Source organism: Dipodomys ordii, unplaced genomic scaffold (genome assembly GCF_000151885.1).
Source record: "Dipodomys ordii isolate 6190 unplaced genomic scaffold, Dord_2.0 Scaffold90, whole genome shotgun sequence".
Classification (NCBI taxonomy): domain Eukaryota; kingdom Metazoa; phylum Chordata; class Mammalia; order Rodentia; family Heteromyidae; genus Dipodomys; species Dipodomys ordii.
The window spans coordinates 8,590,544-8,606,438 of NW_012267306.1; the positions used below are offsets into that span (position 1 = coordinate 8,590,544).

General features: G+C 33.8%; 1 protein-coding gene across 1 annotated transcript in view; it reads left to right on the forward strand.

The window, feature by feature from the left end:
- Pclo (piccolo presynaptic cytomatrix protein) overlaps positions 1-15,895 on the forward strand; it is a 277,792-nt gene that overhangs the window by 168,781 nt on the left and 93,116 nt on the right. Inside the window, exon 11 of the mRNA XM_013026022.1 lies at positions 3,932-4,022. Within this exon, the coding sequence (XP_012881476.1) occupies positions 3,932-4,022 (91 nt within the window). The remainder of the gene's footprint in view (positions 1-3,931; positions 4,023-15,895) is intronic.

Below are 15,895 nucleotides of genomic sequence, written 5' to 3' on the forward strand. Positions count from 1 at the left end.
TTTTCTTGGCTTCCCTAAGAGCCTTTCTTTACCTTTGTCATCTGTCCTGGCTCTCTGTCCACAAGGCTTGATTGAGAGGTTAACATAGGTAGCAATTACCCTTTGGGTATGTCAGTAGCAAGTATTGATGGGAGATCAGAAGTAGGTGGGGTTGTCTCTTCCCTGTAAGGTCAGTGTGAGCTGGCTAAGTCCCTTATCTGAAGTTTATTGTGTTTCTCGATGTGGTTTTCCCTAAAGGACTTGCCTTCTTGATTCTGAGGACATTTCTTGCCATTACTACTTTGCACCTAGCCCAAAGTGCAAATCCCCCAAGATTACCTGGCATCTTACCAATACATTTGTATTTGGATGATTTGTAAAAAGAAAAACAAAACCAAATCTTCCTCAAATCATCATCATTCAGTAATTCTAATTCAGGTCCCATATCCCTTCTAAATCTTCTCAATACCGAATCAAGAATCTAGAATTGGGTGTGGTGGGGGAGTGAGAGAAAATGAGAAAGGGGGTAACACTGTTCAAAAAGAAATGGACTCATCACCTTACTTATGTAACTGTAACCCCCATGTACATCACCTTTACAATAAAATTTAAAATAAAAGAAAGAGTCTAGAAGCATTATAAAAAAGAAAAAAAAAACAAGAGTCCATGCTCATAAAGTGTTCTAGAGGCAAAAGAGATAAAACCAAATCAACCAATTCAAACACTAATTTATTTGCTTTAGGTATTTTATACAAAGCATAACATAAGGAGGAAAGAATGATTGAACATTTTTATTAGACTCACAATCATATTAACTAGTAAATAACAAAAATGTATAAATTCATGTCTGTTTTGCATTCATGTTTATACTTATGTGTAATCCCTCAATGATTCAGTAGAAATCCAATTCTGCTTTGTGAAGTTATGAGATCATCTAACCTCATTTACTTTTTATATCTTTCCTTAGATACTTAATCCCATAAGACTAATATCCTCTAAAGGGTGGGTACAGTGTTTGGCACATTTTAACTATTATAAAATGTCTACCCAATATATTACTGCTGCACACATCCTGTGCAGTCCTCATGCCCCCAAAGGAGCATCTATCGCTTATGCTGATGCTGACATTGGGTTGGTCTCTCTCTCTCTCTCTCTCTCCTTTTCTCTCTCTCTTTCTCTTTCCCTCTCTCCCCCCTCTCCCTTTCTTTCTCTCTCTGCCTTTATCCTTTTCTCTCTCTTTCTCTCCCTCCCTTCCTTTCTCTCTCTCCCTTTCTCTCTCTCCCTCTCTCTCTCCCCCCTCTTTTCCTTTCTGTATCTTTTGTTCATCCCTACTGATGAATAGGGATTGGTCCATATACCTCCCTCTCTTGAAACAGACTACTTCGATACTTCCACCAAAATAATATCCCACAAATCTGGTAAAAGTCTTTACTCTGTGCTCCAGTAGAACCCACCCACAAAAGTGCAATGGCAGTGCTCTGATTCCTCCACAGGATATGTAGGTGCACATGCTTAGCATAGTGTTGGGAACTCAGTAGTGCACTCTTTCTCTTAGTGAAGCATTTAAGTAGACAACTGTCTAGATAAGGAATGTTAACACAAATGTTATCATTTCATTGATGTGAAGGTTCAATTTAGGAAAATATTTGTAATTAGAGAAGAAAAACTATCATTTTAAAAGATGGCTTGCAAGTGATAGATGCCTCCATGTAAAATTACCAAAAATCAGTAGTAATGGAGACCAGACTCTTGGAGCACCATTCAATCCAGTTCTTCCCCTGGCCTTGTTCCTTCTCATTAGCAAAAGCAACACTATATCCATATCCAGAGGACTTTCTCAACATTCACTTGCAACTGTTAGAAAAAACGTTGACATCTGTCTGTTATATATATGAGAAAAGACAGGTCTGCTCATTACATACCCTTCATTATATTCATCCTAAAATTCTTATACTTTTTTATTAAGTGCAATCATGAAGCTGGTTCTAAACAATCATAGAAATTACAGGTGGTTGTGTAGAGATAATCTGAAAGCAACATTCATGGAAATAAAGCTGTTTGACATCCCTTCATAGATATGAATTAGAAAAATAACTAGCAAATAAAACTGGTAAAAAAAAAAAAAAAAAACAATGTTCAGGTGCTGGCAGCTCACACCTGTAATTCTAGCCACTTGGAAGGTAGAGATCTGGAGGACTGGGATTTGAGACCAGACTGGTCAAGTTAACTAGAACCCATCCTAAAGAATAGCTGGGTGTATCTGAGTGGCAGAGGAAGCTGATATTGGAGGAATCACAAGTGCAGGCCAGCTAGGGAAATAATAGTTTGGAAGATCCCTATCTCAACAGAAAATTATGAGCATATTGGCATGGATCTGTCATTCAAACTGTAGTAGGAAATGTAAGTATAAAGATCATCATCCAGGAAAGCCTGGGCCAAAAGTGATACCCTATTTTAAATATAATCAAAGAAAATAAGGCTAGACTTGTAATTCAAGTTTAGAGCACTTGCCTAGAAAATGCAAAGGTCTAGGTTGAAACTTCAGTACTGATAACAACAAACACACTAAATTTAGAAACCTGCTTGCTTTTCTAAACTGTGCAAAGATGCACTATGATATCACATCTTCAGTAATCACCAGCCTCTATGTATTTGTACATGTGTCTATATACAAAGATATATACACATATATACACACACTACATATATGTATATATGGGAACACTAGTAAGGAAGAAGTAACAAAGTATGAAATAATTTATGTATATTAGAGGAAGTGAGAGTCAGACAGATAAGAGAGAGAAAAAAGAATAGTAGGCAAATCATGGGAGAAAGAATTTTTGTAATTCGACTTACTAGAGCTTTGCTCCTTTAATAGGGTTTCTTGCAGTACATGAAGACCAGATAAATTTTCTAGGAACATTTCTTTACAAAATGTGCATCTCATTGGCTTTAACTTCTGTTCAATAAGTTCAGATAATAGTCCTACATACTTCTTAAATGTATTTGAAAATAGCAGTATGAAATATCTATTTATTAAACTTTCTTTCATTTGTAATTTAAATAAAAAATAATAGCATTTTTAGATATGGATACTATTTCTCATTTCACAAATCTCTTTTGAAAGTAAAGCTCCATAAACCATAGGCACAAATTTGCATTCACTAATTTACTTTTGTTTCAGAAATGACTTTTCACCAGGTGGAAGCAGAGATAATATTGTACTGTCAAGTTAATATAATACTGTCAAGTTCAACTCTCAGTAATGAGAATTGAAATCACAGACTTGCAACAGTAGCTTCAAGTGTTACTTCTTCTACTCTAAAGAACTTTATACTAAATGAGAAATAATCCTGTCAATAATACAACTTTTGCGCACAAAGCAAGCTTCAAAAAGTGTTGAAATGAATAATGGCTTTATTTAGGCAAAAATTAGTATCCACATACATTGCAACTTCTAGTTGATGCACTTAGCAGAAGTATATCAAAATGAACAACTAATTTAAGCATAATGAAATCGTAATTGTGATAATAGAGATGTGGAATAGGGAAATATCATTTCCTATACAAACATCACTTACTTGATCAAGATGAGAAATGCCTAGGCTGAGAAGAGCAAAATCACCAGTTGGCAATATTCCATATACATTATCTATTCATAGTCATCAATGACTATATATGCTCTGGTAATGGACTTCTTTGAGACCTGTTAGATTCACCAAGTTCCCATATACAATAAATCAGTTTGCATGACCAGTTGTTTAGAAGTTTGGAAAAGCTAGTTTAATCATTACATTATATTAATGAAAGATGCTTAAACTTATCGTTTGAGAATGTTCTGATGTATTTTCATTAATTTGATTGATGTGTCTTTGAGTGAGCAAGTGTGGTTAAGTGCATATTGCATTTTAAGTGTGTTTAACACTGATTTTTCTTCTTATATGTGCCTTAGATCATACAGATGAATGGGAAAACTATGCACTACATCTTTCCTCATGCCAGGATAAAAATAACCAGGGACTCTAAAGATCACACCGTTTCAGGTAAATTAAATCAAACAATCCAGTCTTCTTTATTCAAATAGCAGATTGATGTATGTAATGAGCTTTCACTTATATTACTCATTAAATTTTAGAAACCCATATTTTATATCAAAAATTGTGTTCCAGAAAATGTCCAAAAATAAGCAGGTTATCTATTCTAGCAAAAAAAGCCACAAACTTTCGCATGAGGGGTCACTGTATAATAAATGATTTGACCCTTCTTTTCTGCATTTTAAAGTGCATGCTGATACAAAAGGGGGCACAGCTATCTCCTTCTATCTTATGTCTGATAAGGCAAAGGTTAAAGCAAGATACAAATAGTAGTGAGTGGTAAGATAGTCTAATAGGAAAAGAATATGTGAGACCTGGCCACTCTTGCCTAAAGGAGGGATGAATATCAGGGAAAGGAGAGTTATTACATGGCGTGAGTATGCCACTTCACTACATCTTCTGCCATCTTTGAGATATGAATAGGAAAATTTAGTGACAAGGGACAAAAGATATACATAGAACTCCAGTATGGTGTAGCCTCACTGGTCAATATCTCAGTTGAGTTTTGGAGGTGTTGTTATGGCTGTCATCACTGGAGGGCAGCAGATCTGGTCCCTGGGAGATGTTTCCTCTAGCTCCAGGGTGCAGCCTCATCATTCTAGGTGAGTGACCTTGTTAGGGAGTGGTCTATCCTGCAAGGTTCTGTGATTCATTAGGCCTAGTTATCTTTCGCAAATAAACATGTGTCACTCCTTCCTTCTCAGAACCCAAGGTGATTGTAAAGTGACTATAGAAAGTGGTTTAAGAGAAAAAACAAATACAAACTGGAGGCAGAGATGATAGCCATTTCCCTGTTTTTAGTTCATTTACTTTTCAGCAAGTATCTGATACAATATCCTTTCAATAGACTGAAAGTGGGTTTTCTCTAGAGTAAGAATGATAGCATTAGCCTTTGGTGTTTGAGTATTTATTGAAATGGTTCCGCCTATGGGACTTAGGCCTGCTATGAGTTGGGAGTTTTAATTATAATTCAGTATTTTCTCTGAGAGGCATAGTGATCTCTTTCTCCCATGGTCAATACTTGTCTCTTTGTTAGCTGATATACTTTTTTTCTCTTTAAATATTGGAGGCCCTGGAGAATTTTCTGTTTTAGCTTTTCTTGTATAGACCCATCTCTTGTACCTAGTTTCTATCATGATTTCATAATGATTTGGAGTTATTGTTCAAATTAGTAATTTAAAATTATTATATTATTATGAATTATAAAAAAATTATTTCCCTAATTGTCTTGAATTTTTCTAATGAATAAAGTCCATTCGACTTAGTATTTATACTGTTTATTTTTCTGGTTGTATTTAGTTATGTCCTTTTATCAAGTAAAATTGATGAAATTTTTAAACTTTTTATTTTGAAATAATTTTAGACTTCCAGAAAATAGTTCAGATGATTCTTTTCATTGTAGTTTGTCCAGCTGCCCTAATGTTAATATCTAACTATATTAATATGATCAACTCCCCCATATTGACATTGCTTTGGTGTTAGTAATGCATATATGTCTTATACAAATTGTGAGTTTCTTCAACAACTCACTACTTTTTTTAATGGTACAAATTTTTTTTGTTAGGAAATAGAAAGACTTGGAAAATTTATATTTTTTATGTTTGTTATAGTAAAAATACTGTAAAGAAGGGTTACAGTTACATGAGCAAGGTAATGAGTACATTTCATATTGAGCATTGTTGCCTCCTCCTTTGTTTTTCCCCTACGATCCCTTCCCTCCTACCTCCACAACTAACACCCCTACCCCCTGACCCACCAAAATTGTAAAGTTTGTTTTTAACATAATGTTTTGTACATCTCATTGTTACAATGGGTCAACCTGTATCCTTTTTTTTTATTGTGAAAATACTGTACAGAGGGGTTACAATTACATGGGCAAAATAATGAGTACATTTCTTATCAAGCATTATAGCCTCCTCCTTTGTTTCCCTTCCATCCCTTCCCATCCTCCCCCTGTCCCCCCACCCAGTCCTCCTCCCTGCCCCACCAAAGTTGTAAAGTTTTTTTTCAACATAAAGACTTGTACATCTGATTGTTGCAAAATTTAATCTGAAATTTCACATTGCACTTAATTTTTGTGACTTCATCATGTACTGAAACCTAGTAGTTCATTAGTCTTACTTTGTACTTCATAAGCTTGGAACTTCAGAAAGCTAGAACTTTTATTTTACAAAAAAACTATCCCATTCTATAAATGAGTGAGATGTTATACATTTTTTGAAGTTAATAAAATTTCAAAGATTGAATATTCTCTCTATTATTACTCAAGTACTTGACATTTTGTGCATTTTATGGACCCAAGATATCAATACAAAATATTCATATATATTCTGTGTGTGCATATATATATGCAGTATTACATGCCTGCATAAATATATGGGTAAGCACTAGATCTAGTATGGTATTTATACTGGTTTGGATTTACCTTGTTGTTGGGGGCTGCTTTTGTTTTTTGCAAACACTAATTGTAACAAAAGAGTGATCTATCTCTTCAATAGTTGTTACTGCTGGAGATTTGAGACCTTGATAAATTCACATGTGAAATAGCTTTTCTTTGAATAATTTTCCTCCATGTTTCATAGAGAATGAGTCAATTAGGAGTCTAAGGTTGTTTTCTTTGTTAGATTAAGTAATTATACTTATACCCAGGGAAGATAATTTAAACTTCCATATTTTTTTGTTATTTACACTGCATTTTAAGTGATGATAAAAATCCAGAGGTGAATCTGGAAATCCAGGAGCACTTTTTGCAGATGTTATTACTTGCAGAAATTATTTCAGTTTATGCTATCTCATAAGCAAAACAATATAACACTTTACAGTGATACCAAAATTATTTTGAAAGATGAATGATAGCCACTGTGGAAAGCACTATGGAAGTTCCTCAAATGATTATACATAGAGCTCCCCTATGACCCAGCAATCCAACTTCTGGGCATTTACCAAAACAATCAACAACAAGGCCTTACTAAAAGTATCAGCTCAACTATGTTGATCTCAACAATATTCACCGTAGTTACGATATGGAACCAACACAGATGTCCATCAGTAGATGAGTAGGTCAAGAAAATGTGATATATATATATATATATTCAAATACATATAATGGAATTCTATGCTTCGGTCAGAAAGAACAATACCGCCCTATTTGTTAGGAAATGGAAATATTAAGTTACCCAGTCCCAAAGAAATTTAGGTGCCATGATTTCCCTTATTTGCAATAATTAGTATATATACAGGATAATCTCATCAGATGAGCTGAAAAGCTCAAAAACCATGTACAAATGACCATATAAGATGATGCTAAGTGAAGTGAACCCAAGATATAGAACACAAGAGGTCTTTCTTTATTGTTATTGTTTTAAATGTACCATATGATTTTATTTTGTTATTGTTGTTTCCTTTGTATGTTCTTTCCCCTATGGCATATCCCCTGTTGTCACTACACTGGATTTTGATACCCTGCATCTTATATATACATATGTCTAATCTGGGAAGGGGGAGGAGAATAAAAAAAACTCTGAAACAAGGACACAGGATGACCCATTTCAACAAAGATACCCACAGGACAGTATATTGGAAATGAACTTTACAACTTCAGGTGGCATGGGGTGGGGAGGAGGGGATAGGAGTGTGGGAGATGGGGGCTGGAAGGGATAGTGGGGCAAAAACAAGGCAGGGAACAATGATCAACAAGTAATGTACTCATTGCGTTACTCATGTAACTGTGACCCTATACAACATCTTAACAATAAAACTTTTAAAAATGTGAAAAAATACTTGAAGCATTTTTCCTAAATTATCAATATGTTTCATACCTTCATTCTTACTTTTATTCCATATAAAAGATTATTACTTCTGTCTTAATTATATTTTGATGCTCATGTTTGTTTTCTTTTGCTTCAATTGGAAGAAAATTTAAAATAAGAAAATGGCACAAATAAATGCTATTGATTTCTTGTTATGAATAGTGACCAAAAACTGAATTCAGTTTCCTCTTTATCTATAATTTGAAAGTGAGAAGATTGCTTCTTTGAATAATAAATTTTCTAGTGCTATACTATATCATTTTCTCCATATCACGTTTTCTCTTGATATCCACCTAAAATAATACAGTTTTTTACATGTTTTTATTTCCTCTGCATTGATTAAATATATATTCCATCGATCTTTAGGAAATGATTACAAAATCAATGTTTCCAAAAAGCTCTTTAGAACTCCAAATATATGTACATGCACTGCTAGAGCCAGAAGTTACAATCATAAACAACATCTAGTAGCAGCCAAATTGATGGAGTATTTATACTCTTGGCTCATCCCTATATCATTTGTTGGCTAAGCCAAAACCTAGTATGATTAACTAAATATCTGTTATTGTAATTGACTATTGTTATTTTTAAGCTAAAGTTGCCAATTTGTTTTTAATTAAGAAATTTGTATTCAAGTTGATGATAAAATTATATGTATTTATCTTGTACAACTTGATGGGTATTTTTGTGGTTTGGTTTTGTGTGTGTGTATGTGTGTGTGTGTGTGTGTGTGTGTGTGTGTGTATGTTTGCCACACTCAAGACTTAGTTCCTAGGCACTGTTCCTGAGCCTCTCTGAGCTCAAGGCTAACACTCTACCATTTGAGCCACAGTGCCACCTCCACCTTTTTCTGTTTATGTGGTTCTGAGGAATCAAACCCAAGGCTTCATGCATGCTAGTCAAGCACTCTACCATACCACTAAGCCACATTCCCAGCCCACAATATGATGTTTTGGAGTATAGTCACATTGTACAATGACTAACTATGGCTAAGTAAATTCTCTGTTACCTCAGTTATGTTTGTGCTAGGAACATTTTATCTCCACACTGAATATTTTTTAAAACTACAGTATGTGAGGTTGGGAATAGAACTCAATGGTAGAGCATTTGCTGAGCCTGTACAAGGCCCTGGACTCGATCCCCAGCACCTCAAAAAATACAATATATTCATGTTATCTGTAATGACCAATCATTTAAAGATACGTACAAAAAGAGATAAAATGATACATTATGTCCAGAATTTACTTCAAAATAGATTAAATGTTGAAAATGGTACAGAAGTAGATGAAACAAAATTGAATAAAATTGACTATAATAAAACCCAATTCCAAAAAAAGAAAATATATGTAGTATATTTTCTCTCTTAGGGAAAAAATAATCATTAATGTTTTGTCATTTTGATTGCATAAACCTATTGAAGATGAATTGCTTTCTATCTCTTATGTCATATATAACTACCAGTGTAGTATAGACTATTTTATATGAATTATATAGAACAAAAACATTTCAGAAGTAAAAACATTACTTGATTTATTGGAAAGAAAAATAGTTTCATGTTTCTAGTTTCAAGCAGTTTGGAAGAAATTCATAGAAATAATATTGGGCTGATCTTAGGGAAAAAGGGATCATCATTTGGGAGAAAAAGACTGTAATGACTCATAAGTATAGAAAATAAATCTTTTAAATGTGGAAACAAAGAAGTAGTTAATAAGTGTTTGAAAACTGAGCACATGAGGTAGCAAAGTGGAAAAAGTAGATGAGTTGTGTGATCATACAAACCTGGAAATTCAATTCTAGCACTTAATTTTAACAATTTTTTTTTACTTGTAAAACAAATATGGCCTCCATGATCATAATTGTAACTGAACCCAGTGCAAAATCTGGTATTTTCTACACACTCAACAAATGCTATTTTTTCTTTGCTTAGGGAGAGAGATGAACAGAAAAACACAAAATGTAATGTTCAAGATCTCTCTCTCTCTCTCTCTCTCTCTCATAATTTAGGACACCATCTCACAGTTCTAGAAACACAGCTGTTTGAAATGAGCCAAAGAAACTCTGATTTTAAAAAAACATTTGCTATGTACAGTTCCATAATAGACTAACTGCATCCGTAAGGTTAGAAAGACTAATTAACAACTATAACAGTAAAGAACATTATAAGTGTTGTTTAGATTGGGATGTTAGCAGCAATGGCTTCTTAGGAAATTATGAATCATTTTCTGTTCCTCAGTAGTTACAATCTTTCTGTCTTTAGAAACAGTAGACTGATTACCAATGTCAAATGTTTTCCAGTCATCACATTTTGTGTCAGAAATTTCTGTCATCACAAAAATTTCACTGGCTCTTGTTAATAACTTCTGTGACATCATATATGCTCATGCATATGCTTGTTAACATAGCATTTCTCTCTAAATTGGCCTATAATTTTTAATACAACCCCTTTCACAATATCTACAGGCTGATCCTGAAATTTTTCACATTCCAAAGACTCTAGAATAGTAAAAGAATCTTTGAAAAGTTCTCAATTTTACTCAAATTTTTGCTGTCATTTTCTCTACTATACTCATTATGTGCTTCCCATTTCCTATATGTTGATTCCAGCATTTTTTCTGGTTTCTAAGGCTTTCTTTTCTTTTCATTTTCTTTCAGACAAGATGTTTTCCTTCGTTTTGTCTCCAGATTTGCTTCTTTTTTTCTTACTTCTCAAATAGGATGTAGAGAACAGCTAGTAGTTAATTTCATTGGTTCTTTTTTATTTTGCTGCTTTTGATAATTTGTGTTTGGGTAATGAATTTCTTTACTTTTTTTAAGGTATTTTCTTTTTTATGGTTGGACTTTTTAAATTTTTTATATATTTTTTGTAAAAATACTGTACAGAGGTATTACAGTTACATGAGTAAGGTAATGAGTACATTTCCCATCGAGCATTGTTACCCCCTCCTTTGTTTTTCCTCTACCAACCCTTTCCTACCTATCTCCCCAACTCCTCCCCGCCCCCCGAAAGTTGTAAAGTTCTTTTATATATATATATTTTTATTTATTTTATTTTATTTGTGAACATACTGTACAGAGGGGTTACAATTACATGGGCAGGATAATGCCTACATTTCTTACCAAGCATTGCAGCCTCCTCCTTTGTTTACCTTCACATCCCTTCCCAGCCTCTTCCCCCTCCCCCCCACCAACATTGTAAAGCTCATTTTGGACATGACAACTTGTACTTCTCATTGTTGCAACAGGTCCACCTGTATCCTTAAACGACTTGTTTTTCCCCATCTCCTCCACAAGTTAAACTGAGATCAAATATAATGAAAGCAGGGGTTATACTGTGGTGGAGGGACATACAAAGCAACAAAGAAATAATCTTATAAATGCGTTAGAAACACATGCATGAAAGAAAAAAACATTAAAATAACATATCTAAGGGTTCATTTTCCTAACATAGTGTCTTGTACATCTCATTGTTACAATAGGCCAAACTGTATCCTTACATCAGCATTTTGTTATTTCCCTTCCCCTCCCCAAATCAGAAAAATGTATATACAAGATGCAGGGCACCTGAATCAAATACAGTGCAAACAGGGGTTGGGGGAAGAACATACAAAAGAAACAAAAAAATCACATAGTACATTGTAAGTACATTAAAAACAACAACAGCAAAGATCAAGCTTCCTGAGTAGCTAGGATTACAGGCATGAGCACCCAGTGCCTTTTGAGTCACCATTTCTATACCTTACTTTTTAATACATTATTTTATACATTACAATACCTTATCCTTTGCTTTCTTTGTTTTGCTTTTTATAATAGTATTCTGTCTTGAACTCAGGGCCTTGTACTCTTGCTTGTCATTTTTCACTCAGATGTCAATGTTGAGGCACAACTCCAGTCCAATATTTTGCTGGTAAATTGGAACTAGAGTTTTTACTTCTTGGGTTAACTTCCAACCATTCTTCTCAGCTCTTAGTCATATGAGTAGCTAGGACTACAGACATGAGTCATCAATACCCAATGTACATATTCTTTTTGTTTTTCTTTCTTTCTTTTTTTATAAATCAGTGCTGGGTCTTGAGCTCAGGGTCTAGGGTCTCTCCTTGAGCCCCTGTGTACTTTTCCACTGGAACTATAGTGCCATAGCTTTTTCTGCATAGTATATTGAAGATTGGATTCTCACAGACTATCCTGCCTGGGCTGGCTTCAACCACTATTCTCATATCACAGCTAGGATTACAGTTTTGAGCCACCAGCACCAGGCTCACATTATTTCTTTAAACACAATTTCATCTCATTCTTTAAACAAGTTTATGATAAGAACATCTTAGGACTTAAAGACACCACTTTATTTGACATTTTGTCACTTTCTTGCTTGTGTAGGGATGATATTTTTATGTTCTTTGCATGTATCACATATTTTCCTTGATATTTTGTTATATATATTGCACCATTGGCTCATATTTTCTACAAGTGACTTTATTTTCTCTGGCAATGTAATAACTATTATCTCAGCTAATGTTTTGTTATTATCATCATCATCATCATCTTCATCATTATAATCTTAACTATTATTGTTGTTGCAATATATTATTTTTAAATGATAATCCTAAGAGTTGTATCTGCATGTTTTAATGGTTTGCCAATGACTTATCATAAGTTTTCCTTGAGCAACTTTAAAAAACTTGTAAATCTATAAAGTTTTGTTAATGTTCAATTTTATGTTCAAAACACAAGCAATTAAAAAAGTCTGACTACTTTTTTATCTGTGCTATGTATATGCATAACTCTTACATAGATATGGGGGTAAGTTTCTGCTTTCTCTGGTATGAGTTTAGTCCATTTCAGGAATTCCTTTAACCAGTGATATGTCTAGCTTCCTAAATCTACTCATTGCTGTCTCTGGTTCCAATCACATATGCACAGCATCCAAATACTCTCCAGGTCTGTTACTTGCTCTATTTCTTAATATAGCAAAGTTTATTGTTTCCATGGCCTACGCTGCTCAGTAGAAGTACTATGTACCTGAGCTGGTGAGCAGATGATATATGTATTACAGAACAAAAATTTAAGAGAATATTGTTCTTACCAAAACAAGATGAACAAATGCTCCTTCATTTGTTAACCATTTTTATTCAACTTTCAAAATGCTCAAATGATCGATTACTTATAAAGTGAATCATATATTTGACTGTTAGGGGAGGATTTTTGTCTGTTCAGTCTTTGTAGTTGTATTTTAATTTCAGTAGTTTTCAGTAATTATTTCCCAATGAAATAATAAAAATGACATAATACTATGGATCCTTTAGTCACGTAAAAGTTGTTGATTGTACTGCTTTTTGTTATTACGGGTGAAGTAAGACAGGAAGAATGAATCCATTGACATCCACTTTTTGTGAGATTCCTATGACAATCTCTACATATTTCCGTTATTATCTAGATTTCATATGCTTAAAAAAAGAAAGCTGGAGTCCTAATGTACCTCCCTCTACTCTATGAAGAGTTACTCATCAGAAAACATAATAGCAGTTCTTGGTAGCTGGATCAACTCATTTCAAAGATAGGCAGTCTTCAGAGTTATCTCAGGAATTGAGGAAAATAGTCCCATTATCCTGTCAACACTTCAAAAATGAGTACATTAGTTTTCTGAAGATTATGACATTTCTAGAATCCTAAAGAAAGTGAATGACCAGTTGTAAAAACAACACAGGGACTCAGCTCTAATTCTGTGAAAGAATTCAATTTTTATAGCACGTCTTTAAGACTGAATAAAAATTATTGTTTGAAATTTTTACATGGCTAAAAACTTTCATCTATATTTATAAAATATTAAAATAGTGTAATGAAAGCTAGCAAAAGAGTACTGTACAGTGAACTCCATAAAGAAATTATGTGCACATATATAATGATCACAATGAATCTCCTTGGTGAAATTTATTTATGGTAGTAAAAAATTGTGAACCAAAAACCAGAGCCTCATATCTGTAATCCTATCTACCAGAAGTCTGAGATCTAGAGGCTCATCCTTCAAAGCTAAAAGGCCACAAAATTCTATGTTCAAAAATACCCAGCAATGGAGGTGTGGTTCATGTGATAGAGTGCAGGCAAAGGAGAAAATTTGGGTCCCTCACTATAAATATGAATAACTCCAAAATTTCTTTAAAATAAGTAAAAATAATCAAAAACTATCAATAAAGTAGTTATTGTCCTTTGGGACTGTAGTCCCAGCTCCGTGGAAAGTGGATGGAAAGAGGATCTTCAGTTCAAAGACAGCTAAGGAAAGGGTACTAATACCCTGTATCAAAACAAAAAAAAATAGCTCAAGTGTCAGACCACTTGACTAGGTTATGAAAGGCTGTGTGTTCAATCCCCAGTATCACACGCATGCACACACACACACACACACACACACACACAATTTAGCTAGCTAGCTAGTCAGACTTTCCACTTTCATTGTTGATCAATGGGTATTTCAAACACTTGCAAAATACGTAAAACATTGGATTATTTTCGAATTATGGTTTCACTTGAGGACAGGAGGAGTAATAAACACTCCAACAGACAAACATACAAAAAGCAAAAACAACCTCATATTTATTCTGATAGTTATAAGGCTAGATTTTGTAATGGCTAGATTTTTACATTTGTAAAACTGTTCTTGTTAATATATATTAATCAGTCAAAAATTATCTATAAAATATAAAAAATAGTGAATATCTAAAATATTTGGGGTATTAGATATAATAATTATGTGTTTTCTGAAATAATGTTGGAAGTACAACCATTTCTACCATATTAAAATTTCATTCACCTTTTTTTCTTGGTTACAAATGCTTACAATGAAAATCCACAAAATGCAACGGAAGATATTTAGAGAAAAATTTATGTCCAAACTCTTAAGTAAAAATAGATCTATGTATCTATTGAACAGTAAACTAAAAAACTCCACCACCAATAAATTATCCTGTTGTAATCAACTTAAATACAAATATACTTAAAACACAATTTACTCACCTTCTATATCTGGAAAATCTACTTTAAGTAACTTAGAAATACATTAGAGAGTTATAATAAGCAAAGGACTGTCTGCCACTATAAAGAGATGAATTCATCTCATAAAGAATACAAAGAATATGAATGCATCCATCCTTATTTGAAATAGGTACAGGAAAAAGCTTGTATCCCTGTCTCCAAGAATTTGCAAAATATCTGAAAAAGTAAAGGAATACATGTAAAAAATGAATTAATATATCTGTGGACTAAAATAAGGGTTACACTCTATAGCTGAATTATGTACATAAACATATCACTTGTTTGCTTAGTTTCTTCATTTGCTTAAAAATGTTTACTAATAAGCAATGGCAAATAACTTTATGAGGAAAAAATGTGGTTTTGTATTTTCTTTAAACTTGAATCACTTTAGAATATTTTCCTGATAATCAGATTGATGAGCAATGAATATAAAAGAACATGAAAGTCAAGGAAAAACAAACAATAAATTCCAACTTTGGTTGTTTGGAATGCTGGCCCAAAATATGGCAAGTATCTAAGCTCTCAGTCTCAGCTGCTTTGTCTTGAAAATGATATGGACTTTAGCCATTCTAACTGGAGTGAGGTGGTATCTCAGTGTTGTTTTGATTTGCATTTCTTTTATGGCTAGGGAGGTTGAGCATTTCTTCATGTATCTATTGGCCATCCTTCTTTCCTCTTCACAGAAATTTCTCTTAGCCCACTTATTTATTGGGAAGTTGTTTCTTTGAAGATTTGTTATTGGGGGATTTAACTTTTTGAGTTCCAGGTATATTTTAGATATGAGACCCTTGTCTGTTGTATGGCTAGTGAAGATCTCCCATTCCGCGGGCTTTCTATTGATCTTGCTAGCTATGTCCTTTGCGATGCAGAAGCTCTGCAACTTCATGCAATCCCATTTGTCCAAACAACAGATGCTGGAGGGGATGTGGACAGAAGGGAACCTTACTGCATTGTTGGTGGGAGTGTAAAGTTGTTCAACCACTTTGGAAA